Source organism: Antennarius striatus, chromosome 18, assembly GCF_040054535.1.
Source record: "Antennarius striatus isolate MH-2024 chromosome 18, ASM4005453v1, whole genome shotgun sequence".
NCBI classification, from domain to species: domain Eukaryota; kingdom Metazoa; phylum Chordata; class Actinopteri; order Lophiiformes; family Antennariidae; genus Antennarius; species Antennarius striatus.
Window position 1 is genome coordinate 6285845 of NC_090793.1, and position 27601 is coordinate 6313445.

Below are 27601 nucleotides of genomic sequence, written 5' to 3' on the forward strand. Positions count from 1 at the left end.
AAATAGGATTGCCCCTCACTGGCCTTTGCACCAGACTGAACACTCAAAATCTACCCAAACAGAGCAGGAGGAGGGGCCACAGCGGAATGCACAGAGGGATGAATCGGGATCAGAAGAGAGGTGTAGTCCATCCATAGGGTGTCACAGCAGCTTCTCCCAGTTGAGATGACATAGATGTCAAATTAAAAGATTTAAACGGAATTGATAATGGGACAAACCCAAAAAGCGTGTCTTTATAATATTTTATGACAGGTCAGATGTAGTTTGACCTGATTTCTGCTTCTTTAACTGTGTCTCTCATTTACACAGATTTTTATGGAACACAAAAGATCAAATATGAAGATTAAGTTAATAAAGTTAATATAGTTAATGTCTTCTTCTTCTCCTTCTTCTTGTTATTCTTCTTCTTCTTCTTCTCTTCTTTGTTTGTGTCATATAGATAAAAACTGTGTTATATTCACCTTTAATGGTGATCTTGATGTAATCGATAACAAAAGCCAGAGAGACAGAGCCTCTGAAACATACTAAAGTACCGTACACTCCTCAGGTTCACAATCAGTGATCAGTGTACACAGGTCCTGCTAGGTCCTCCTGTCACCGTAACATCACTGTAAGGTTTGGGTTAAAAGTCCACCATATCTCACAACACTTGCTGTTTTGACACGTCTACACTGATTATCAGTGTGAATCATCTCTGCAGGTTATGGTGGCTGGTTGAAACCAGTTTCTTAGGTGCAACAGGAGGATATGGTGATTCTGGAGTTGTCACACATGATTGGTCAGGGTGTGGGTGTTCTTTGTTGTTGCTCCATTGGCTACACACCTTTGGAACACGTGCGTAAATAGATGCTGGACAGAGGTGGACGCTACAAAATTACAGATATTTACCAGGAAATGTTCTGCTGTCAGTATCAGCCCCAAGAAATGTCGTACAGTTTCATCTTTGCACACTTGAATCCTACAGATATTTATCTAAAGCCTGTTTCTGTCCATCCATGGTCATTCCTCTCCCTCTCCCCTCCGCTCTGATGCATCTTTCGGCTACTGATGATGCTGATGCTGACATCACTGCCTCCCAGCATCCTTGGCACAGTAGCACCGCCATTTCCCCTCCGTTCAGACCAAACGACGGACAGACAATCGGTAGGCCTGTTTATCCATCTGGCCCTCGCCTCTCCCTCACCCCTGCCTCCCCCGCCGACTGACGCACCGCTGCGTTCAAGAATCCAGCCCATCCCTCACTCTGCCTCTCCCTTCTCCGCATTCTCCATGTATGGATGAGCCGAGAAAGGGATGCTGTAGGCTGCTTTTGAAGGAGGAGACCCAAAAGTCCAGGAGAACCAAGAAGGAGGGACCGGGAAGGGGAGGGGGGGGATCCTGGCGCTTGTGAATGGGTAGAGGATTCGTCCCTCCGCGGTCGTCGAGTCTGAATTGCTGAGGTAAGCTGCGGCTTTTTCAGGTACAGCATCGCTGCTCATGGGTGTCGCGCCTTAGAGAGGGCGGTGGACGTCTGACTGTGATCGGAGGGCCTTTAGGACACAGACGGACTCTGCGTCACGATGTTTGACGTGTGACGCCGCTGTCAACAATTGCGGCATATACAAGGAAACTGGAGTAAAATGACATCCCTAAATTATCCTGAGAAAACATTTGGGTTCATGGATGTGGAAAATGCAGAACTTGTCACTGACGCTGTGATGGATGATTTGGAGTCGGTGCCGTTTGTGTTTACGCGGCCTGTGAGGCGCGGCAGGCAGAGAAAGATTGGGGGGGGGGGTCCATATTTACATGGCTGATATTTACAGTTTCTATTAAATATGATTTAAAATTTAAAAAAAAACCCCACCACATTGTCTTGAGGTTCAGATAGGATCATATTTTCATCGGTTGAGACGCGATGTGCGTCGCGTTGTGCGAAGCAAATAAAAGGAACCCTAGAATATTATCATTAATATGAAACAGACACAAGCGCAGCAGCTATTTCCAGGCATGAATGAATGGATGTTGTGTCCGGTGGTGTGAGGCAGTGAGGAGTTACCGGCCTCCACAAAATGATGGATGAGACCAGGGGATGATGCCCCCCCCCCCCCCCAAAAAAAGAAAAACAAGCAGCCATTTTATTGTAGAGAAGTAGGAATGCGGATGATCTTCCTGCCAAATGACGCCATTTAGTCAGCACATCTCTGATAGAAGCTTAAAAAGTGATCCAGGGCAGGAAGCTAGATAATGTGTCGTGGGTGAACGATGGTGTGTTTTCTCAGCTGTGTGGTGAGAATGGTGCAACCCTGTCCTCAAGATTGAATCAGAATAGGAGACACAGCAGCTCATTCAGGAGTGACAGGTGAAGCAAGTGAAGATACTTGGTTTTTTCAGAATGTATTAGACTGTTAAGAAAGATTGTGAGGGATAGTTGTCCTGAGCAGCAGAATTATATAAATCATGGAGACCAGACAGCGGTGGTGACGGTGGTTGATGACTCTGCTTAGACTAATTGGTTCTTGTGGAGGTGGAGGGATTTTTATAACTGGAGGGTAGAAGAACTTGATGTACAGCATCATATTTGCAACACTCCCAGTAGCATTATAGGTGGACTATGATGGAGTTATCCTTCACAGACAACAACAGGACATTAATACTGTGAATGAGAGATGTGAATAAAAGGACAGCATGACACAAAGTCTAAGGATGCAAAGTGTGTCTAGAGCTTCATATGAACAATATAAACGATCAAACAACAATGTCAAGAAACAAATCATTTCTTTTGATGGATTCATCTGTGACAGATGTGGTTTTAAAGAACTCTTGTCATCTACAGGTAACGGGTGTGTGTCTGTGTAGCTACATACATCCCCAGCTTTTCTACTTAGTCGTGCACCCCACCTGCAACATGGCGGGAGCTTCAGTGAAGGTGGCGGTGAGGGTCCGACCCTTCAACTCCAGAGAGATTGGGAAGGAGAGCAAGTGCATAATTCAGATGTCAGGAAACACAACAAGTGAGTAGAAACTGAATGTATTTGTCCTGGAGTTGAACCAACTCCAGTGTGTGTGAGATAGATAGATACTGGAATAAGGGTTTCTGGAGGTGGACTTTGAACTGCTACTCCACATTATGTAAATACGGAATAGAAGAAATCCACATTAACCAGCATTCAGTCCCCCAGTTGCTTTCCACTCAATGCACTACGGTTGTGTCTTCACTTGGTTATGCTCTGTGTAATCCAGTTTGACCACGTGATTAAAGGGAAAGTATTCTTATGTAGTCACCTTTAATTTAATTTGAAATCGATTGCATTCTTATTTATACAACAACAACAACAACAACAACAACAACAACAACAACAACAAAAACAGTGTACAAAGTTGTGAAATAGCAACACTAATTTTACATTTTCTCTACATTACATGTTACAAATCCTCACATTTTATCTTGAACATTCAGTTATTTTACATTGCCCTTGAATATTAGTTAATGCCATATATAACTCCTTAGTTTATTTTCTGTAGTTAAACAATGTCAAACACAAAAAATGATTCAAAGCAGAGTTTCGTAGGCCACTAAGATAAAACTGAATAAGTGCTTATGATTTTTCTGGTTCATGAAGCGGCAGAAGATGAATGAATGAATGAATGAATGAATGAATGTTTACCAGTAAAGTCTCACATTCAAGCTTGAATAGCCTCCTATGTTTGGAAGTGAATTCATTTAATAACATCTGTCTTTTCATAATAACATGAAAAGACAGATCTTTCTTATATGTAATATCAATGCATTGCAGCTCTACCCAAAGTACAATCTGTAAGGAGCATGCCTTGTGATTCAGAACATCACAGCATACACATTCATGCACTAGAATCTGCACGTCATGTTCGCTGCTCTGCTGTGCACATTCAGCAAACCATGAGTCAGTATGACACACGAAGTAGGACTGACATGTAATAACAGCATTGTCTTTAACCCAAGTGCTGCACAAATACTGAACCTACTCAGCTCTGGCTTTGAGTTTTACATTACAATGATGCCAATTTTGCATTTACCAGGTTTTGTGTTATCTCTGTCTTTTAATATAAAATTAATAATCGCTGTGAAGGTTTACTAATACCATATCTGTTGAGGATAAAAACAGGTTGTATACTTTTAATGTCTGATATATAGTTAGACTTTGTTTGAAACTATTTAGTTAAATTCTGAAATGATTGCCTTAAATGTTATTATTATTATTATTATTATTATTATTATTATTATTATTATTATTATTATTATTATTATTATTATTATTATTATTATTATTATTATGTTCTTCTTAGAAAATTTTATATTATTATTATTAGTATTATTATTATTTATTATTATTATATTATTAATATGTGGGCAGCTTTGCCCTCCAGTGATGATGGGGGGTATGCTGCATCTTCTAGACACAGAAACAAAAGCTTCAGTCATACAGGAATCAAAAAGACTGGCTTGTTCTGGATGCAGGATCAGCAAATGAATGCAAGTGTGTGTGTGTGTGTTAATGTGGACAGTATGAGTGTTTGTGTGTGTGTGTGTGTGTGTGTGTGTTGGCCTGTTGTGCCTGTCAGTGATGCCATTAGGGCCAAGTTACATTGGTTGACTTATTAACGTGACCAATGTCATAACACTTCAGCGGTTCTCCCACATATTATTTTTCATCATCACAATCCCACTGCTAATAGTTGGAGATGTTGAGGCAGTGTTGTTCGGCCTGCCGTCCAGAAGCAGGGGTTCATGTTACGGCCCAAAGGAAATCTTCTCCTGCTGAGATCTTCTTTCATGATCCATGTTGTCCATTCTCTTCTTCTCTTTAAAGGAGAGTGGTGGAACGATGTATTTAAAAATATTTACTCGGTGATGAATGTGCAAACCCACACATGATGTTGTCTGGTAAAAAGTAGTTTACTAATCAGTATGAACTGATTGTCTTCAAAGCTTGCACAGTGAAGCTGAAGCTGACGTGAAACTGGAAGAATTAGCAGGTTTTTAGAGTGAATCTAATGCCTGATTTGTTTTCCTCTACTTTAGCAATCTTGAATCCCAAGCAGCCAAAGGAAAACAAGAGTTTCAACTTTGACTACTCTTACTGGTCACACACTACAGTAAGTTTTACTGCATTACTAGTTACATAGGACAATGCATTACTTGATCCTAAACAAAACAAAGGCAAAAAATCTATTGATTTAAAAAAAAAAAACTTCTTCATAGAACATATTAATAGTGTGAAAACACCACTTTGCTGTCCATCTAATAATTTTCCCTCTGTTCTGTCTGTCTGCAGCCTGAGGACATTAACTATGCATCTCAGATGCAGGTGTACAAGGACATTGGAGAAGAGATGCTGCTTCATGCCTTTGAAGGCTACAACGTGTGCATATTTGCATACGGGCAGACGGGAGCAGGCAAAAGTTACACCATGATGGGACGGCAGGAGAAGGACCAACAAGGAATTATTCCTCTGGTAACTGTCAGGGAAATTCTTCCTACTAAAATGACAGTGGGTTTGAAGAATTATGAATTATGAAACATGGTGCGATAAATCATTTCTCTTAATGCATACTAGTATGGGACGGCAAGGTGGCGCAGTGGGTAGTGCTGTTGCCGCACAGTAAGGCGGTTCTGGGTTCAAGTCCCGCTCTCTGCGTAGTTTGCATTTTCTCTGCTAGGGTTCTCTCTGGGTTCTCTGGCTTTGTCCCACCTTTTAAAACCACGTATGAAGATGAATGAATGCATACCGGTATGGAGAGCAGTACTTCAAGAGTGCTACTCTGACAATTGTAACAGCATTTTTTTTGTCTTTTATAGCTGTTCAAGCTCATTCCAACAACAGATTTACATTTTACAACTCTCAAATGTTTATCCTCTGGCTATCAAGCCTCCTGTAAATTACATTTTTTTGGGTCAGTGATTTAACCCTTACTGAATGAACAACCCTCCTGCTCAAACCATTGTAAATACCACGTCAACCCCCACAAGTCTATAATTCAAGCATTGTCTCCCAGTAACACTAAATATACTTTTGACCGAAAAAAAAATCAAACCAAATACAAAACTCTCTACTGACAAACCAAATTTCTTCTCTTCACTCATATGTTTTTAGCTGTGTGAAGATCTTTTCACCAAGATCAGCGAGGGCAACAATGACAACAGCATGTCTTATTCAGTGGAGGTGAGTGACATCACTTCCTGCATGCTACTTTTCCAGATTTTCCAGTTTCTCATAATTTGCCTCAGTCAAATAAATCTGAACACCTAACACTATCAAAGTCATTCATTGAGTTATTTTATAGTAGAAGAAAGGAAATATAACAAGAAGGAAGCTGGCATTACAACCGCATTATTCATTTGTATATATTATGGGCTATTTGGAAGATAGCTCACAATATTTATAATCCTATATTGCCCTTGGGCCAACTGCCTACTATTAATGATTGTTTAATAATTCACTGAAACATTACGGGCCCTTTGCTTTCTTCAGGTGAGCTACATGGAGATTTATTGTGAGCGTGTGCGAGATCTACTTAATCCCAAGAACAAAGGAAACCTACGTGTTAGAGAGCACCCTCTGATGGGACCCTATGTTGAAGATCTGTCTAAGCTAGCTGTCACTTCATACAACGACATTCAGGACTTGATGGACTCTGGAAACAAAGCTAGGTAACAGATCAGTGCTGCATGACTGAGATGAACTCCTTAGATCACTGAAAGCATGAGAGAATGGACTGAATCAATCAGTGAACAAGTGACTGGAACAAATAATGGATGCATGAAAAGACAGTGACATACACCTAACACAGCATTTATCACTTTCTACAGGACTGTAGCAGCGACCAACATGAACGAGACCAGCAGCCGTTCCCACGCCGTCTTCAACATCATCTTCACGCAGAAGAAATACGACATGGAGACGGACAACACTTCAGAAAAGGTTTTGACAACATGCTCGGCTCGCGGCAGCCTCAGACAAGACAACTTTAATGGAGAGGAGGCCATCTGTGATTCTGTGAACATTTGATGTATTAATTTTACCTTTTATAATTTCATTGGGGAAATATTTTGCTTGGTCACAGGTCAGCAAGATCAGTCTTGTGGACTTGGCTGGCAGCGAGAGGGCTGACTCAACCGGAGCTAAAGGAACCAGACTGAAGGTGAGAGGAATCTGTAGTGTCATTATAAACACATTCATTAAAGATTGTTTTAAAGCACTTCTTTAAATTTAAATTGGACTCATGCTTATTTGACAACCACTTTTCTTCTTTGCCTCTGCAGGAAGGAGCAAATATCAATAAATCTCTCACTACACTTGGAAAAGTAATTTCAGCTCTTGCTGAAGTGGTACGTTCATTTTTATACTTCTAAACATTGGCTACTGATTCATAATCTTGTTTGGTTTTGGTCAAAACAATAAATGGAGCAATTTCTATTCCAATTCTCAGGACTCAGCACCTAACAAGGTCAGTGCATCCAACTACACAATAAATTCAATTTTTTTTTCATTCTGTTGGAATTAGAAAATAAATTGTGTTAATTTTGTGCGCAGAATAAGAAAAAGAAGAAGGTGGAGAGTTTTATCCCCTACAGAGATTCAGTCTTGACTTGGCTGCTAAGGGAGAACTTGGGTATGAACACCTTATAATGAACCCTAGCATTTATCATAACAAAATCATTGTCTGTCTTGATTGTCATTCATTTTCTTGCTTTCTTGTCTCAAAGGAGGAAATTCTCGAACAGCCATGGTGGCTGCCCTCAGCCCTGCTGATATTAACTATGATGAGACCCTCAGCACTCTCCGGTGAGGAAAATATCATTAAAAATCATAATAAAATCAGACTTTCAAGAGATTTGGAAGATCTTTTTTTTTTAACATACAAGTTAGATTATAATTTTGAAAGGTACGTTTGAATATACTTCAGGAGAAGTGACTTCATGTGTCTCAGTTGCATTCCTCGTAGTTCAGTATTGCTTTGTGCCTTGACAAATGCATGCAGCATAATGTCCTCAGCTGACGTTCAGCTGCGTCCTTCTCATTGCCATGAGATGATCATTGCTATGCAGCGTGTGGAGGCTGATGAATCACTTTATGGCATAATGGCTCTTGACCTTGATTGCCTCCCTCCATCCAGGTATGCTGATCGTGCTAAACAGATCCGTTGCAACGCTGTGATCAATGAGGATCCCAACAACCGTCTGGTCCGTGAGCTGAAAGAGGAGGTGGCTCGCCTCAAAGACCTGCTTTATGCCCAGGGACTTGGCGACATTATAGAGAGTGAGTGTCGCAGAGAATATTCACATGAGCCTCTGTCTATATAACCCTAATCTAGACATTTTGTGCATTCATTTTCTGACGGTACCTTTAAGACAGAGAATGAAGGTTTAACTTGAAGTGTGAGTTTCTCTCACACTTGTTCTTCCCGCTGTACTTTCAGCGAAACTCTGATAGGACAGCTGGTTTGAAATTATGTATAACTCCAGCAAGCTTACACTTTGAAACTAATAGAAATTAATTCCACAGCGGCCTTCTTGCTCCATCACACCAGAGAGTAGAATAGAAACCCCCTAAATCTATTGAATCTACACGCAATCCTTTGTAGCGATCCAAAATAAATTGGAAACCTATTACTTTGTGAATGAGAAAGGCTTTTCTTAGGTTTCTGTAAAATGGCTTCCTTTTGTCTTTCCTCATCATCTGTTGTGGTTTCTATACAAAGACTATTTTTCTTGCTTGTTTAATCTTGAAAGCCCATTTTTTTGGCCATTTTTATGTTTTTATTCAATTTTTAATTTTAACAAACAACCTCTGCCAATAAGAGCCACTACAAGAACAACAATAAAAGAGGGAGAGACAAAAAACAAACAAACACAAAAACAACAACAACAACAACAACAAAAAACAGGGGGAGTTTCCCTTGGGGGTCTTCAGCAGTCCTTCATACACATACCTACAAATTGGAAGAGGTAGTTGATCAGGCCACAGTGTACAGGAACATTCAGGTGAAGTCAGATCTTACAGGTTTCGTATATTCTGTCCATTTGGACCAAACCTGATAAAACTGATCTTTTTGTACTTTGAGAGTAAATAACAATTTTCCCATAATGTTAATACCATATATAATGTCCAACCATTCAACAACAGTGGATGGTTCAACCCTTAACCATTTACATGTAACAGTTTTTTTTACTTTCTGCAAGCAGTATACTAAGCAACTTCTTATCATTATTAAAGGGGTTATAAGAGATACATTTCCCAAATATATATTTTCACACTTTAAAGAAGTGTTTGCACCAAATATATTATTTATGTGTTTATGGATCTTTTTCCAGTAAGGTTTTATAATGGTACACTTCCAGAAGATGTGAGAGTAATTAGCATCATTTATTCCACAAAGTCTCCAACAGGCGTCTCCACTGCCCTGATACCGTTTCTGAGTTGGCGTAACAAAAAATCTCATAACATTCTTCCAACAAAATTCACACCAAGTTTTGATCTTGTTGCGGTCTACTGCAAACTGCATATTTTGTCCCAAATCCCCTCAGAGATCTCTATAATTAATTCTTTTTCCCATTTCTTTTTTAAGTAGTCTGTACTCTCTGTTTTGGACTGTTGGATACCATTTTATAGCTTAGCAATTATTTTCTTACAAGTTTGGGGCTGAGTTAATGCTAAAAAATGTCTGTAGGAATCCTGTAACGAGTTTCCCCAGGTCTCTTCCAAATTTTGAATGAAATGGTGCTGAACTTGCAAATATCTTTAGAAATCATTTTTTCCCAACCCATTTTCTTCTTGTAAGACCTCAAATCTCTAGAACACCCCCTTGTGGAAAAATGAATAATAATAAGTTAAACCCTTAGAAATCCATTTTTTAAACCTGATATCATAATTTGAGTCAAATGCACACCACCTCATGATCTTAACTGATTCTCTTAATTTGCAAATTTTAATTAGTTCTTTCCAAAATTGTAATAAAATGTCCAAGAAAGAGACCTTCAGCTCATACTGCAGTGTCTTATCTGCTGTTAAAGCTGCAATAGGTATTCCTTTAATAACTGTATCTTCAATTCTCTTCCACCCTGCAGTGTATGTAGGGGAGCATAAACAGACTAATGGTCTCAGCTGAGCTGCTAAATAATATTCCTGCAGGCAGGGAAGGCCTACTCCACCCCGATCTGACTAATTCTGGCTGGTTTCCCTTGCCATATAAACCGGGATAGTAACCTGTCCCATTCTTTGAATTGTTTAGAGGGTATTCTGACTGGCAGGTACTGAAATAAATAAAGCATTCGAGAGAGAATATTAATCCTGATTTACTCCACCTGAGAGTTCAGAAAGGGGATAGTTGTCCATCTTTGAATGTCAGATTTTATTGTTGAATTTAAGGGACAATAACTGAGCTCAAACATTTCTTAGAAATCTTTAAGTATAAATTCACCTTGACTTTGCTTCTCATCCATCCATCCATCCATCCATCCATCCATCCATCCATCCATCCATCCATCCATCCATCCATCCATCAGGGCCAACTTAGCTTCCCCAGATGTTGTTGTTAACCCCGTAATGTTTGAACTCTCCCTAATCCACTGACTAAGAAGTTCTATGAATAACGCAAAAAGGAGCGGGGACACAGGGCACCCCTGTCTTGTTCCTCTGTCCAGAATGAATGAGTTGGTTTGATCTCTGTTAATTTTAATTTTGACAGTAGGTTTATCGTAAAGTGCAGCAATAGTATGAATTAGTTCACTATCTCTCCTCTGGACATGTCCAAACCATCTCAGTCTGGCCTCGGACTTTATCTCCAAGACCTCTAACATGTGCTGTCCCTCTGATGTACTCATCAGAATCCACATTCTGATAAAACTTTATACAGGAATGACCAAATGTACCGAACCAAAAGCTTTTTTTTAGCATCTAAGCTGTCTGGTCTTCATGTATTAGCTCTGGTAAAACCAGCTCTAATCTTCTGGATTAAATGGATGTGAACAATTTATAGTCAATATTCAAAACACTGATTGGACGATAATTCCCGCATTCTAATTTAGGCATCAATCTGATGTTCCTCTTTCAATTGTGGTTGTGAATACAGTTTTTTATAAATTCTCAAAGCAATCTTCTATCTATCCAGGCTAGTCTCCATTCCATTTGTTCTAGTTATTTTATTTTATGTATAGTTTTGCTTGTTGTTTTCTCAGCTCGTATGCTAGGAGTTTAGCTGCTTTCCCTCCCGTTTCATAGTATCGTTGCTTTGTAAAAAGAAGCTCATTTAAGATTTCATTAATTTTTATTTCATCAATTGCCTTTTTTATTACTGCCATTTTAGATTTTGTCCCCTCACTTTGTGTTGCTGAATGCTCTCTGAAGTTTTTTTTCATTTCGTCTTCCAAATTTTTAAGTTTTAGTTGCCTGGTTTTCTTTTCGGTTGAGGTTATTGCTGTTGTCTTATCTCTAATAACCGCCTCTAAGGTATCCCAGAGGACAGACGGCATCACCTCTCCATTGTCATTCTGTTCCAATCATAAAGTGATTTCAGTTTTAAGTATTCTTTAGTAGTTTTTGTATGACTTTTATCTTAATAACTCATGCTCAAATTGGCTGGGATATTCTACTACACTGAGAGGCTCAAGTCTGTGATGCTCTGGCAGTTCTTCAGGAAGAAGCAGAGTCACATTTGGCATAAAGCACACTGCTCTTATGAGACCCAGTGATGATGGAAGAAAGGGCTGACTGGGAGGAAGCCATTTTAGATCGCTGAGTAATATCCTTGTTCTCTGTGTGTGGAGCTTGTTGAAATGGCCTGCATTGCTATCAAATCTTGTAAATCAGTAGGAAATGAAGCACAAAGAGAAAGAAAGAAAAAATAGTAAGGCTTTGGCCTTGATGCACTGAAGTAATGTTTATGTTTTTATTTTTCATAACATTCTCATGCTTGCCGGCTTTTAGGATTTGTTTATGTTTGGTCCATATCAGGGGAAAATTTGGCAATTTATGCACAAGCATCACTTTGAGTTGCTTTTTCTCTCATTCTGCGATTGCTTTGGTGAGCAGATGATTTCCTTCTTTGATCTATTTTTTGAGCTTTCTCTTCTTTTTTTGTACTCCTCCCCATTTCCCCCCATTTTTTCTGTTTATGTCTCTTCGCGTAATCCTCTCAATCCCTGATGTCTTTCCTTAATTACCCGGTGTCTGCTCCTGCCTTCTGCCTTCGTCCTTCCCTCTTTCCTTCTTTCCTTCTTTCCTTCCTTCCTTCCTTCCTTCCTTCCTTCCTTCCTTCCTTCCTTCCTTCCTTCCTTCCTTCCTTCCTTCCTTCCTTCCTTCCTTCCTTCCTTCCTTCCTCCCTCCATCCCTCCCTCCCTCCCTCCCTTCCTTCCTTCCTTCCTTCCTTCCTTCCTTCCTTCCTTCCTTCCTTCCTTCCTTCCTTCCTTCCTTCCTTCCTGTCTTCCTTCCTTCCACACAACACCTCTCTCTCTGGCAGACCTGTGCGATTACAAGAACTTTGTGAATAATCGCCAGGCTGTCAATCAAAGGGGTGATTTCTCCACAGTGTCCAATGCCATGACAGGGATGAGTCCGTCTCCCTCGCTCTCCGCCCTGTCCAGTCGGGCCGGATCCATCAGCAACCTCCATGACCGCATTTTCAGCCCGGCTAGTGAAGAGGCCATTGAGAGGCTCAAGGTAGGAACATGGATAGTGAATCCGTTTTGTGTGTACATTTGTGATATGGGAGATTAGACATCGGCTTATGAAAAGAAATCGGGTGAGGTGGAATGTGAAAGCCAAAGAAAGGTGTGCAGAACTTTCTGTTATTTGTCATTATCATTTTCCAATAGGAAACCGAGAAAATCATCGCAGAGCTCAATGAGACATGGGAGGAGAAGCTGCGACGCACTGAGGCCATTCGTATGGACAGGTGCGTCACACATATCCATACAAACATGATTTTACATCTTTGACTTCTACGTTTCTTCGCGTAATTGGTAGTAAAACGATGTTTTCTGACCTTAACTGCTATATCCTTCTGCAGAGAGGCCCTGCTGGCCGAGATGGGTGTCGCTATGAGAGAAGATGGAGGCACTGTGGGCGTTTTCTCCCCCAAAAAGGTAAAAGTTTTGTCCCTGTATAATTTAACTACATCCAATTAAATCAGCATGATCATAAAACTTATTTGTCTCCCAATCTTTTAGACCCCCCATTTGGTAAACCTGAACGAAGACCCGCTCATGTCAGAGTGTCTGTTGTACTACATCAAAGATGGTACCACCAAGTAAGCACTGCAAGTTTAGATTTCAACCACATCCCATCTATTTCTTGGAATTTGTCTTGAATAGATTGTCTCATCTTTTCTCAGGGTTGGCCGTGAAAATGCCAAGACTCGCCAAGATATTGTTCTCAGTGGACATTTTATTAGAGATGAACATTGCACCTTCAGTAGCACCACAGGACCTCAGGGAGAAGGTAAGGACTGTCCTTATATCCATTGATTTTAAATTGTTATACCAAGTTCTCTATCTTATTATTATAACCTTGTCTTGAACAGGATGTGTCATTCTTGAGCCATGTGAGGAGGCAGAGACATATGTCAATGGGAAGAGAGTGACGTCTGCTATCGTTCTGCGCTCAGGTGTGTGCGTGCATTTGGATTTAGAATAGTAGACAACACCTGAAGCTGGAGCGTAAACACAGAAACATTCATGTTTCAACATGTACTTTTTAGGGAACCGCATCATCATGGGAAAGAGCCACGTCTTTCGCTTCAATGATCCGGAGCAGGCACGTCTAGAGCGGGAGAGGACACCGTGTGCTGAGACCCCCGTGGAGCCCGTGGACTGGGCCTTCGCTCAGAGGGAGTTGCTGGAGAAACAAGGCATTGACATGAAGCAGGAGATGGAGCAGAGGTAGAGAGAATGAGTAGCTTTGTTATTTGTTTATGCTTCATTGAAATAACTACATTTTGTTTAAAAGCCTAACTTTCCATCACCTTCAGGCTTCAGGAGCTTGAAGATCAGTACCGTAAAGAAAGGGAAGAAGCCAGTAACCTGCTGGAGCAGCAACGGCTGGTGAGTTCAAGCTCAATAAAACTTGATAAAGTAACAAATCAGTTCAAATATATTTCAACCCTGATCGAATGTCTCCTCACAGGACTATGAGAGCAAACTGGAAGCTCTTCAAAAACAGGTGGACTCTCGGTACTTGGAGTCACCCGAGGAAGAAGAGGAGCCTGAAGAGGAAGGTGAGTCCGTCACTTTAAGGCAATTGTATCTGAATCCAGATAGTGAATCACGAATCCGAATCTGAAACGTGTCTTTCCGTGCAGTGCCGTGGACGGCTCGTGACACCGAGTTGGCTCTGTGGGCTTTCAGAAAGTGGCGTTTCTACCAGTTCACATCTCTCAGGGATCTGCTCTGGGGCAACGCCATCTTCCTCAAGGAAGCCAACGCTATCAGTGTGGAGCTGAAGAAAAAGGTGTTTGTTTGTTGCTGTCACACACTCTTTTTATTTCTTCGTGCTAACTTTTTATGCAGCTTGCCAGTGTTAATGGTACATATTTAGCTTTAGGTAAGCGTAAAACATACGGTGACATACTTTAAAAGTACTGTGCGCCATAGCACGATTGTGCATCCATGATTGCGACTCCAACTCATCGCAGATTTTTGGTTGGCAGCCACGTGATACCGCACGCGCATTCTATTGGTTGATGGCATCTGGAAGTGCACTTGTTCCGTCAGTCTCGAACTTTCGTGAGACACAGAAGTGCTTTAAACAGTCTTATCAGAGCGTGGAAATAAAACATATAGAAGGTGGTTTAATATCAGTACGGGGAGGGTTCACAAACGTTTAAATTACCATAATAATAAGATAAATAGATTGCGATGTCAATCGCGGATTCCTCAATCGCGTATGGTTCCTGGAACGCATTAGACACAAAGACCGAGGGCGTACTGTACCTCCATGTTTAACACTGCAGCTTTTTAATTTCATTTGTTTTTTGAACAACTGCTGCAGATCCAAATCAGCTGGTCACTCATCTGTCCTTTCTTACATTGCACACAGGTCCAGTTCCAGTTTGTTTTGCTGACAGACACCCTGTACTCCCCCTTGCCCCCCGACCTGCTGCCCCCTAATGTGGCCAAAGAGAGGGAGAGACAACCATTCCCCCGCACGATTGTAGCCGTTGAAGTACAAGACCAAAAGAATGGCGCCACACATTACTGGACTCTGGGAAAGCTCAGGTGTGATCAGGAAACCCATAAATCATTGTCGTATTGATTCTTTAATTCTAGTAATGTCTGTCTTTTCCATATTAATTAGTATTAATCATTTGTCCCCTGCAGACAGAGGCTGGACCTGATGAGAGAAATGTACGATCGTGCTGCAGAGCTCCCCAGCAGTGCTGTGGAGGACTGTGACCACGCCCTGACCGGAGGGGACCCCTTCTACGACCGCTTTCCCTGGTTCCGTCTGGTCGGCAGGTTTGTCACACCAAAAAAACAGCCAAAGAATTGAATTACTCTCCTTCCGGAGGCAGTATTGATTTAACATTTGAACGCTGTCTCCTAAAATCATGTCCAACTCTTCCCCCTCAGGGCTTTTGTGTACCTGAGTAACCTGCTGTACCCGGTGCCCCTGGTTCATCGTGTGGCCATTGTCAGTGAGAAGGGAGAGGTGAAAGGCTTCCTCAGAGTGGCCGTGCAGGCTATTTCAGGTATGGAGTTTAATTTAAACCTTAACACAGTCGGATGCTGTTAGAAATGTCAAGAATTTGCTGTTTTGTGTTACTTTGTTGTTAGAAGTCATTGTGTTGCTACTCATTCTGTCTCACTTCAGCTGATGAGGAAGCCCCCGATTATGGTTCTGGTGTGAGGCAGTCGGGCACTGCCAAGATCTCCTTTGAAGACAAGCAGTTTGAGAAGGTACTCGTTTGTCTAGCCGTCCTTTGACATCAGTAAAAATCATGTTTTAATGAAAATTATTCATGAAAATCAGTATTATCTCAGCCCAAATGGGATCCAAGCTGCTTGTTTTTCTGTCTTCCTTCAGTTCCAGACTGAATCATGTCCTGCTGGTCTCCCCCACTCCAACACCTCGCAGGAGGAGCTGCGCATAGTGGAGGGAGAAGGACAGAACACTGAGATTGGAATCTCTGCTGATGAAGTTAACAACAACACCTGTTCAGGTCAGGTGACACTTGTGAATTGTGACACATTGGAAACTCAAACAATTACCCATTTAGCTGAAGGCAGCCAGAGCCCAGGACCTGTTTGTACTTGATTAAAAGATGGTGGCCCTGTCAAAACTCAACATTCATTTCAAAGTTGATCCAGTTGATGATGCTGGTATACTTCTGCTGGTATACAAAATGATTGACAATAGCATTGTGCTGTCTCATCTAGCCTCCACCGAGGCTCCCCTAAGCCCCGTGAAGAGTTCAGGTCTGGGTACGGATCTTTCTCTGGACATCACCCCAGAAAAAGCTCTGTCACACTTGAAGATTGGCAGCACCTTCACCTTCAGAGTCACCGTCCTGCAGGCCTCCAGCATCTCAGCCGAGTACGCCGACATCTTCTGCCAGTTCAAGTGAGTAAATGCAATTTCCTCCGGGATTAATAAAATATCTATCTATCTATCTATCTAAATGTATCAATCTAAACCTCCTAAAGGATGTACGAAGCTCATATAGAGATTATTTGTAAGCTGTTCACTTAATGAACAAATTCAATCAGTAAATTGTGCTTTGAGTTGCTGCAGCAGCCCTGAGATTGAAATGGAATAACTCAATTTCCTAATTTACAACAACTTTAAACGTTTGGAAGTTCTGTTTAAATAATAAGCTCGCTTCTTTCAGTTTCATCCACCGCCACGACGAAGCTTTCTCCACTGAGCCACTGAAGAACACAGGAAGAGGGCCTCCACTTGGCTTCTACCATGTTCAAAACGTATGATGACAAGGTCTCTACTTATATTTGAAGAGATATTTTGCTGCCTTTTTATTATTGTGTTTCCTCTCTTCTCTGTTAGATCACTGTAGAGGTGACCAAATCCTTTGTGGAGTACATCAAGATTCAGCCCATCGTGTTTGAGGTGTTTGGTCACTATCAGAAACAGCCCTTCCGTCCCCTTTGCAAGGACCTGATCAGGTGAGAAGTAACTCTGTCATTTAAATTTCACCAGTTCATGACAATTTTAAATGTTTTCTAAGATTTTTTTGTTCTTCATTTTTCAGTCCACTGAGGCCTTCGAGGAGGCAGTTTCCCAGGGTGATGCCCTTATCCAAACCAGGTTAGTAGCAACCTTCAGTTTGTCTGGCAGGATCACAGTTCCTTCTCCTTTTAGCACTCTCTCATGCATCAGTTCTTTTGTCATTCCTCTAGTGCCGGCCACAAAGCTCAGCACTTTGACGCGCTCCACTGCGGGACCTTGTCACGCAAAATACGACCTCATGGTTTTCTTTGAGATCTGTGAGCTGGAAGCTAACGGAGAGTGAGTAGGCTGATGAGTGAGATGTCTCTCCTTCTCAAATGAAACATTTCGGTGTTAATCTGTAATACACTGATTTCTTTCTTGTTTTTAGCTACATCCCAGCCGTTGTTGATCACAGAGGTGGGATGCCTTGCCATGGCACGTTCCTCTTACATCAGGTCTGGATATGTTACACCAAATTACCCCCTATAATTAGACTAGGTCCAATAACATCCCAGTTTACAATGAGTCTTCCCTCCTTTTCCCACAGGGTATTCAGAGGAGGGTCACCGTCACCATCGCTCATGAAACAGGAAATGATATTGAGTGGAAAGAGGTGAAGGAGCTGGTAATTGGTAAGCAGTTAATTTCTTTGAGCCATTTGGTTAGATTTTAGTGAGAAGGTGCAGTTTATTCATCCGTCATGACTGTTGTTGGACTTCAGGTCGCATTCGAAACACACCAGAGGCAGACGAGACCATCATAGACCCAAACATCCTCTCCCTCAACATCCTCTCTTTTGGATACTTCTGGCCAAAACGCAACGACAAGTATGACTTAATAGACATCTTCCTTTTTTATGTTTGTAACAAAAACCCCTATCATTTGCTTTTGCAGACATTTTTATGTGCCTTTCATAGTAGAATGTAAATTGCCTTCATTATACATTTCACTTTTCTGATTTCAAACTTTGAACAGCTGCAGTTACAAGTTTATAACTCATGTCCTGTCTCTCTATATCCTTTGTTAATGGCAGCGTTTCCTTGGGAGTTGATCATAGGTATACATTAAAAATTATAATTTGCTATATTTCTTTTTGAAAACAAAATCTCTGCTCCTGGGCTTTTCATGAAATTGAAACTTTTCTTCTGCAAAAATTCTGCAGATGAAGTAATTTTTTTTTGTCACACTGCAGAACTTTCTACCGATTTGAGGCAGCCTGGGACAGCTCCATGCACAACTCTCTGCTTCTGAACAGAGTCACTCCCTATGGAGAGAAGATCTACATCACCCTCTCTGCTTATCTAGAGGTACCGGCAACGAGATGTAATGCTAGCGGTTCTGTTCTACTGCATTTGCTGTTGAAAAGCTTCTGTTAGGACAATAACTACAAGCAAATAAGTCTGTATAAGATGTGTGATTATTGACTATTCATTTATGACTATTTATGACTATTTTGTAACTAGATGGAGAACTGCACTCAGCCGACAGTGATCACCAAAGATTTCTGCATGGTGTTTTATTCCCGTGATGCAAAATTGCCAGCCTCTCGCTCTATCAGAAATCTGTTCAGCACCGGCTGCCTCCGACCCTCTGAGAGGTACAAATATATGGGTTCATGCAGTCTGACTCTAGTTTAAGTTTCAGTCCAAGTAATGCTTGTTAATTAAATTCATTCTAACTTTCAGTCACTTTTGAAATGTCATCTCTATCCTTCTTAGCAACCGTGTCACTGGAGTCTATGAGGTCACCCTCTGCCATGTGGCAGATAACGGCAGTCCAGGTGAGGCTGGAATCTGATCTGATAGTATAATCAGATTAAGTAATGTAGACTACCTTTTCTATTTTACGTTTATCATACTTACAGAGCAATTTTATCTTCTTCTTCAGGCATGCAGCGTCGTCGCAGGCGTGTGCTGGACACCTCAGTCGCGTATGTCCGAGGAGAGGAGAACCTTGCTGGCTGGAGGCCTCGCAGCGACAGTCTCATCCTAGACCACCAGTGGGAGCTGGAGAAACTCAGCTTACTGCAGGAGGTTATTATTGTTATTATTATTATTATTATTATTATTATTATTATTATTATTATTATTATTATTATTATTATTATTATTGTTGTTGTTGTTGTTGTTGTTGTTGTTTTTGTTTTTGTTGTTGTTGTTGTTGTTGTTGTTTATTTATTTTCTACTACTACTAGCAGTACTGGTATGCACCTCACCCACCATGTGGGCCTTCAGTTTACAGTTTACTGAACATTCTGCATTTTTCTGCTTTCTGCTTGTTCTTGTACTTCTTATGCTTAGGTGCAAATTGCATGTCTGTTGTTATTTTGGCAACTGTTGCGTGTATTTATGTATTTAGTAAGGTTTAACGTGTGAATATATGTGAGCAGATGATATATGGAAATTCTCTCGGGATTAATGACGTGTCGAAGAACATGCAAACTCCACATAGAGCGGGACATGTTGTGTGGCGACAGCGCTCCCCACTGCGCCACCGTGCCGCCCGGACCACAATCACTGATGTTATAGTTGTACCTGCTTGTCTGTTTAGGTGGAGAAGACCAGACACTACTTGCTCTTGAGGGAGAAGCTGGAGGCGACTCTGCAGGCAGGACAGGATGCTCTCTATAAGAGCAGCGACAGCAGTGATTTTTCAAAGACTCCCGTACTCAACCAGAGTCCTGTCCCTGACAGCCCCAACCAGAGGCAGAGGGAGCTGGCTGCCAAGGTACCTTCTGGTCCCCAAGGCCTTCAGAATTCCTATCTCAGCATAGATATTAGTTTTTGATTGTTTTGATCAGATATACTGTCTTAATGACACTTTTCATTTTCTTCTTTCTAGTGTCTGCGCCTGCTGATGCACACATTCAACAGGGAGTACAGCCAGGTGAGCAGCAGTGCCAGTGAGAGCAAGGTGAGCCCCAGCCTAGGCCCTTTAAATCAACCATTAGCTTTTACCACCAAGTATGTAAGCCCTGCATTTCAGTCAATACATTCAAACATTTCCTATCGTTTTGATTATCGACTTTCCAACATTTCTTACTCCCTTATCCCAATCTGCCTTTTAACCTTTTAGTAGACCTGGGTTTAATATTTTCATGAAATTATTCTTTGGAATCTAACTGCCTCTAAGACAGATAAACTAGCATTATGTGTTCCAAAACTAATGTATTCATGTTTCCTACTTTAAAATGATCAAGCTGCGCCTTTTTTCTTTACTCATCCTCATTCCTTGTCTTTAGACCCCACAAGACTTCATCCAACCCAACTCCTGCATGTTCTCTTTAACCTTTAAATCAACGAGGGGCTCTTAGACAACAAGGATTTGCATTTCAATAGCAGAGAGATTTCTAGGGAAGGACAATTTGTCTAATTGAATTGTTCTCTGAATACATGTCTGTGTGGTATGTGCTTGATCGTTTGCTGGCATCCTCTGTCTGTATCTGTATTTCTCCATCTTGTTCTGTGTGTGTGCTTCTTTGTGCATATGTTGTGAATGTGTGCCGATGCTTGTGTTTCAGCTTTCTGAGATATCTGTGTCGCTGAGGAGGGATTCCACCTCATCTGGACTGAGCACGCTCACACCATCCTCTACCTGTCCCTCATTGATTGAGGGGCATTTTGACATTCGGTATGTAACAACTTGAGGCCATTCTTTGCAGTATAATTTTAATCAATCATCAATCATATTGATATGGTTGGACAAAAAAATCCAACCCATGCATACAAATTAGAATCAGAATCAGAATCCTTCATTAATCTCTAGAGGAAAATTGCTTTTTTTTTACCAGTTGCTCTGAACATAAGTTAAAAAGTAAGACCAAGAATAGATAATTTAGAATTGAGAAGAACCAGAGATAAATAAGCAAATAAATAGATCAAATAATATATAAACACATGTATACATTTACCGCGGTGCACTGGCGTTGTGCCCGGAGTGTCCCCTGCCTCACGCCTTATGCCGCCGATATAGGCTCCGGCTCCCCGTGACCCGCTGCGGCGGATATAGAGGTGGTGATCTGAAGATGACTGACTGACTGATGTATACATTTACTGCTGCTCCATTCCTCCTCATCACTAGACGTCAAAGTGAGGCATTATACAGCTTGATGGCCACAGGCAGGACAGATTTTCTATGTATATTTTGAAAGGGTCATCCTAACTGAACAAACTCCTTAGTTCTGTCTGTGTTCTGTACAGTGGGTGGTACTCATTGTCCAAGATGGCCCTTAGTTTGGACAGTGTCCTCTCCAATACTACTTTAAGTGAGTCTAACTTTGCTGCCACAATGTCACCAGCCATGTGGATCAGTCTATCCAGTCTCTTGGTGTCCGCCACCCTCAGACCACTGCCCCAGCACACCACAACATACATGTAGAGGAGCGCACTGGCCACCTTAGAACGTCTGCAGCATGGTGTTGCATATGATGAAAGAAAAACAAAAACAAATAACAGACAAATAACTTTTTCTGATTCTGAACTTGTGTTTTCCATCACTCTATCACTGGATCAATAAAAAGCATTGATTCTAAATTTAAACATAGAGCTTATCAAATATTGATCATGTTTTCTATCTTATATAGACATGCTGAACCCAGTTCAGGTGCTTCCTCACCTGATCTGGACCCATACAGCCCAATAGACAGGAAGAGAGCCCTCAGAGGATGCATGTTCGTTCCTGACATCCAGGAGATTCGTGTGAGGTCAGACCAGACATCATAATTACATATATGTACATATACATACATACAGTACATTCACACACACACACACACACACACACACACACACACACACACACACACACACACACACACACACACACACACACACACACACACACACACACACACACACACACACACACACACACACACAGACAAACATACTGTATAAACATGCTGACCTACATACTTCTTGCTTGATTTGTTTTTATGTAGGAAAGACATGAAGTTTAAGAAAGGTTGTATTCCTGCTTAGTAAATTTTTTCTTTTTTGTTTCACCTCATGCAGTCCCATTGTGTCAAAGAAAGGTTACCTTCATTTCCTGGAACCTCACACCAGTGGCTGGATGAAGCGTTATGTCGTGGTGCGCCGGCCCTATGTCTACTTGTATCGCAGTGAGAGGGACAGCGTGGAGAGAGCCATCATCAACCTGTCATCTGCAAAGGTGGAATACAGTGAAGACAAACAAACCTTACTGCGGGTATGGCAACCTTCAGCTTGATAGTAAAGCATTTTTAATGATTAATAAATGAGATTTTAATAAACTTATTATTTTTTGTCTCCAGACTCCCAACACTTTTGCTGTATGCACCGAGCATCGTGGGATACTTCTACAGGCTACTAATGACAAAGAGATGCATGACTGGCTGTACGCTTTTAATCCGCTGTTAGCTGGCACCATCAGGTAATCTGTAAAGGCACATTTCACTTAAAAATCTATCTATCGGTCTGTCTGTCTGTCTGTCGGTCTATGAATGAGCCCATTTGTTTTTAAAGGTTTTAAATATAATTCTGTTAGCACTTTCACTTATTGTAGTTTTCAGAAGTGTTCTCAGACAAACAGCAGTTCTAGAAAAATGAGTTCAAATACTGTGCTTTACCAATATTTTGAAGTTATACCACTTTTTCTCTCCTATCCTCTCCACAGGTCAAAACTCTCCCGGAGAAAGTCGGTCCAGTCAGCACCATCCGCTCAGAGGATGTGAGAGACAAACCTGCTGGGTGGAAAACAACTAACAAAAAATAAAATTTAAAAACTGCACTCACCAACAAGCTCAGTAACCTTACGTGTGAAGATGATCCCAGCCCCAAACATGTTATCCTCAAACCAAACAAAACCCTTCTCTCTCTGTTTATGCAGCTGGCTCCTCATCATAACCCTGCATGGTGTGTTCCCTCCTGACTTGTAGACACAAACTAGCTACCCAAACCCATTAGTTAACTCACCTGTGCTGGGCATCGGGATTAGTTTCGATTAGATTCCATGTAGAAATCTGTCATCTGTGAGGACAGAAATGAAAATGGTTGGTGTTTCTCTCTGTAAGTGACAGTTCATCCTTCATATACTGTCCATTACCTCAGTTTGTATCGGCTTGGTGATCCACGGCTAAGAGTGTACAGTCACAGCAGAGGCTTCAGATAGCAAACAGATCAATTGTAACTTTAAAGTAGGAGTAGGTTTGTCAGGAGAAAAGAGAAAGTGTTTGTTGCTATGTTTGTATTAAATGACAGTGTTGGTTGGACAAAGGCCAAGTAAGTCATAATAAGCAATTTTATTTATTTATTTATTTAATTTTATTTAATTTTATTTTTACCTGATCCTGTATACATAGAACCATGAAGATGTTAATTAATGTTTCTACCACACATTCTCGGCACTTTTATATTTTTGTGACAGGACCAGACAGGACAAGTGTCGAGTTTTTTTTGTCTGGCACTTTGAGTTATTGTGTCATATAATGCACTTATTTATTTATTTGTTTCTTAATTTACTTGTTTGTAATCACTTCCCACTTCTTGGGATGTTAAAGACACAGTTCAAACATTTTGGGAAACAGTAAGTGTTAGATAAACTCTTGCATTCTGCATAGTAAATATGAAGCGATGACAAGCAGCTGGTTAGCTTAACTTATCCAAAAAAAAAAAAAAATCTACCTATCATAATGTGTAAAGCTCAGTAATAAAGTTATATTGGAATTGTTTGATCCAACTGCAACATAATGTGACCTTCATGTCGATGTTCTGCTTTGTTCTGCTACACTAGCTAACATTACAATCATCATATTGATAGATTAACCTTCACATTAATATGGAACGAGAGTATATAAGCATCGTTCCTAGACGGTTACACGGATTCTTCAAACTGCTTAATCCTACATAAATTGAGTGAAGATGTTTCACATGATAAATTCAGTGGAAGGGCAACCATACCAGATGGATTGTTGTACTTCAATCAAATAAGCACTTATTCCATTTAGACACTTATTATGTCTAAATGGAAAGTTGTAATTGATCAAGGACCTGTAATCTGTTGAACACAATTATTTTCAGTGGGCAAGTTTCGTCCATGCACCGGATAGTGCCTCCCTGTCTTCAGCTCTTTTTCTTTTCTCCCTCCTTCACTGCCTAAACATCAATGCCGAAGGAAATTGTGCTCAAGATGAAGTTTTTATGTTATACAAAACTAAAAGTTGTAATTCCTTTTCATATTGACGATACTTGTTAAAGTTTTGGAGAATGAATTTCATCAATGTTGCAAATATGGTATGTTGGTATCGTCTGTAACAGTACAGTACAGCGTATATCTCATTATCACTAATCGTAAGTGTTGCGTTTAATAGTAGAAAGAAAGAAAACACACCTTTATTGTCCCTTTTTGGGGAAATTATCTTATCACTCTTTTGAACACGCATTTACAGTATACCTATGTCAGTACAGGCCCCAGAAACAAACAAAAACAAACACAAGGAGCCTGTAAGAATGCAGTTAATACACACAGTGGGAGGCAGAGCGATGGGCAGTGACTTCTTGGTGTGCCCCAAAACGAGTAGCTTGTAGGGGACACGGTACCTTGCTCAAGGGCGCCTCGGCAGTGCTCGAGAGGTGAGCTGACACCTCCCACTGTCAGCTCACACTCTGAAGATGGATGGTCGGGAGCGGGAATTGAACTGCCGACCTTGTGATTATTGGACGACCCGCTGTACCGACTGAGCTACCAGTAATAGTAATCCCCTATTTGAGATTTTTACTGTAGCTGCTCGATTTTTGGCAGCCTGATGCTTTTCTTAGAAACAATTTCAGTATAATTAGCTTGGTGTTTTTATGGCTTTTAATTCCAGAGATAGTTTCTGCTTGCTTTTACCTGCTCTGTGTCGAAAGTAGTCGAAAAAGCTGTAGCTGAAATGCAGTGCTTTTGAAAGAATAATGTAGTGGTTACTTTAAAAAATAGATATCTATTTCTGTTTTCCCATCAGAAAAATCCAATCTCCTCAAATAATTGGTCAACCAACCAATTTGCCCTTCCCAGTTTTTGTTCTCTTTAACTGGATTTGATTATCTTTTTCTCAAAGTCAGTCAATAGAATGTAGTCAGAACTCTGTATGCCATAGGTCAACCAACCTGTTGAGCAATGCAGCCTGAGATATTCTAAATATGTGTTCTGGCCATATTACGTAATGCTTTTCACATTTCAGTTGAGATTTGTTGCTACTTGTTGATCCTGTTGTAATGATGTCATCCCCTCCAGCAAATGACTGAAAGGAATGACATCATTTTGTTTTTAACACTTTTATCCATCTTTCTTTATAATAATCAACTTAATTAGAGCGAACAGATGCACAGGAAATTATAGGTTCTCTGTTGGAACAGAAAGGAAAATGGAGCATTTATTTATAAGTTTATTTGTGGAGAATATTTTATGTTCTTAAATTGTATTGCACGCATTCACAATATGTCTTTATTGCCCATATTTTTTTATGATGTTGTTACATAAACGGTTGGTGTTGGAGAAAAAAACTTTATTTTTTGCTTCAGAAGTCAAGCCACCAACAGCATTGCACCAAACAGCACTTATTATTTAAGTTTGAATCCGGATTGCGATGCTTCCAGCCCTAATATTATTTTTTTGAGCTCAAAGCTCTGGATCAAAGCATGCAGGTCCTCTAATCTTCTGCTCTGCTCTGTCCCTGTCCTCCTGCCTTACCGCTTGCAAATGGCAACAGCTTTCCCTCCCGTGACGTGCTGCTTGTATGGTTTTGTCATTCATCATCCTTGTAACGGCTCTCTAGAAACCTTCTTCTTGGGTCTGTCTTGTTTATAAATAGAGATTTTCTGTGTTGGGTCTCATCATACAGATTATATTAACCATGTCCTGTATATCATAATGAATAAGATTAAATGGATTGCTGCTGCTTCATCAAGTGTCACCAAAGAGCGAAAAATGCTGATCAGGGATCAGTTTTGTCTCAGCTCAGTCTGAGAGCGAGAGAGCGAGAGAGAGAGAGAGAGAGAGAGGGAGAGGTCATTATTGCTCTGAGCTACTTGACAGAAGCAAACCTGTTATGGAGTCTTAATCTAAGCGCTCACATTTATTTTTTAAGTGTTCTTTCTCATATCTGTGGACACATAATGTTTGTCAAAAAAATTAAGGCAAACAAATAAATGAGTGTTGAATCTAAAACAGCGTTAAAGAATATTGTGCTTTATTGTTGGCTTTAATTTTTGAATTTTTTTTATATACTTCAATGATCCCCTAGGGCACATGTGTCAAACTCAAGTCCCGGGGGCCAAATGTGGCCCGCCAGATCATTTTATGTGGCCCACGAGAACATAAAAGGTCAGAGTGTCTAAAAATAAATAGCTTAAAAGTGTGCTTCAAAACTACATTTTCCCACAATGCAGTAATTGAGCCCATTTTAACTTTGACAAAAAAGTTTTGAACAAAGTTAATGTCCTAACTTTTCTGTGATGTTATTTGTCTTTATTCACTTGTATAGTTTGATCCTTGATTGATGGAGTTTTGTGGGTTTCCTAACCTGACAAATTGAAAGGATTTATGTTATAACAGAGCAACAAGCAAACAATTATTTTTTTGTGTGCAAAATGTAATGTTTGTAACTTGAATAAGTAATACATTCAGAGTTATTTAACATTAAGGAGTAGTTATTTTTATTTTATATTTCATTTAGTTACATTTATTAGTTATATCTGGTCCTTTGAGGACAGCCATTATGCTGATGTGGCCCTCGGTGAAAATTAGTTTGACACCCCTGCTCTAGGGGAAATTAGTGGAATACTCTGGTGTTAGTAATTCACACATGCATATACAGTATATTAGTGTGTACAGACCCTGAACACAAAAACATACACAATGGGCCTGTAGGGGGAGGCAGAGTGGCGGGCAGCTCCTGCTTGGTGCACCCAAATGAGCAACTTGTAGGGGGGGATGGTGCTTTGCTCAAGGGCACCTTAGCAGTGCTCCAGAGGTGAGCTGACACCTCCTACTGTCAGCTCACACACCGGTTGTTTTTGTGCAGAAGCGGGAATATATAATGCAGAGATTTAATAAAGAGAGTGAGACTAATCTGAAGCGGAGATTGAGGTGCATGGATTGAAAATATGGCAGGTAGCTGAAAGATACAACAAAAACAAGCAGACAAACACAAGGAGGAATGTACCAGACGTACAGACATGGAACATCGTAGGGATGAAGAAAATGAAACAGCAAATGTCTTTTCTGTGGCAAATAAAGGATAGGAGACTGAGACCTACAACTTTCAAAGTAAAACAAGATACACTCATTTTTGAACTTTGAACTCTCTGGCTTCCTCCCAAAAATATATGCTTCATGTTAATTGGCCGGTCCCAGATTGACCGTAGGTATGAGTGTGTGCGTGCATGGTTGTCTGTGTTTCT

General features: G+C 40.7%; 1 protein-coding gene across 4 annotated transcripts; it reads left to right on the plus strand.

Annotated features, from left to right (window-relative positions):
• Nucleotides 1–1132: 1132 nt before the first annotated feature.
• On the plus strand, nucleotides 1133–26477 carry kif1ab (kinesin family member 1Ab). Of its 4 annotated transcripts, none has more exons than XM_068340052.1 (48): nucleotides 1133–1439; nucleotides 2816–2993; nucleotides 5042–5115; nucleotides 5295–5474; nucleotides 6114–6182; nucleotides 6492–6670; nucleotides 6830–6941; nucleotides 7084–7161; nucleotides 7283–7348; nucleotides 7450–7467; nucleotides 7554–7632; nucleotides 7727–7805; nucleotides 8137–8279; nucleotides 12478–12677; nucleotides 12833–12912; nucleotides 13027–13102; nucleotides 13187–13266; nucleotides 13351–13457; nucleotides 13540–13623; nucleotides 13717–13897; nucleotides 13987–14059; nucleotides 14142–14232; nucleotides 14317–14465; nucleotides 15054–15232; nucleotides 15335–15472; nucleotides 15587–15705; nucleotides 15828–15913; nucleotides 16041–16176; nucleotides 16394–16577; nucleotides 16846–16936; nucleotides 17019–17137; nucleotides 17224–17279; nucleotides 17372–17480; nucleotides 17572–17638; nucleotides 17731–17815; nucleotides 17905–18010; nucleotides 18217–18240; nucleotides 18376–18490; nucleotides 18647–18780; nucleotides 18902–18963; nucleotides 19071–19216; nucleotides 19734–19910; nucleotides 20025–20096; nucleotides 20704–20813; nucleotides 21766–21885; nucleotides 22196–22388; nucleotides 22474–22592; nucleotides 22836–26477. In XM_068340052.1, the coding sequence occupies exons 2-48, from the start codon at nucleotides 2888–2890 to the stop codon at nucleotides 22891–22893; spliced, it is 5109 nt and encodes a 1702-aa protein (XP_068196153.1). In that variant the 5' UTR covers nucleotides 1133–1439; nucleotides 2816–2887; the 3' UTR covers nucleotides 22894–26477. The 4 variants fall into 4 exon arrangements, with proteins under 4 accessions (XP_068196153.1, XP_068196155.1, XP_068196154.1 ...); XM_068340054.1 differs by having other exon boundaries at nucleotides 12547–12677; XM_068340053.1 differs by lacking the exon at nucleotides 18217–18240.
• The last annotated feature ends 1124 nt before the right edge of the window (nucleotides 26478–27601 follow it).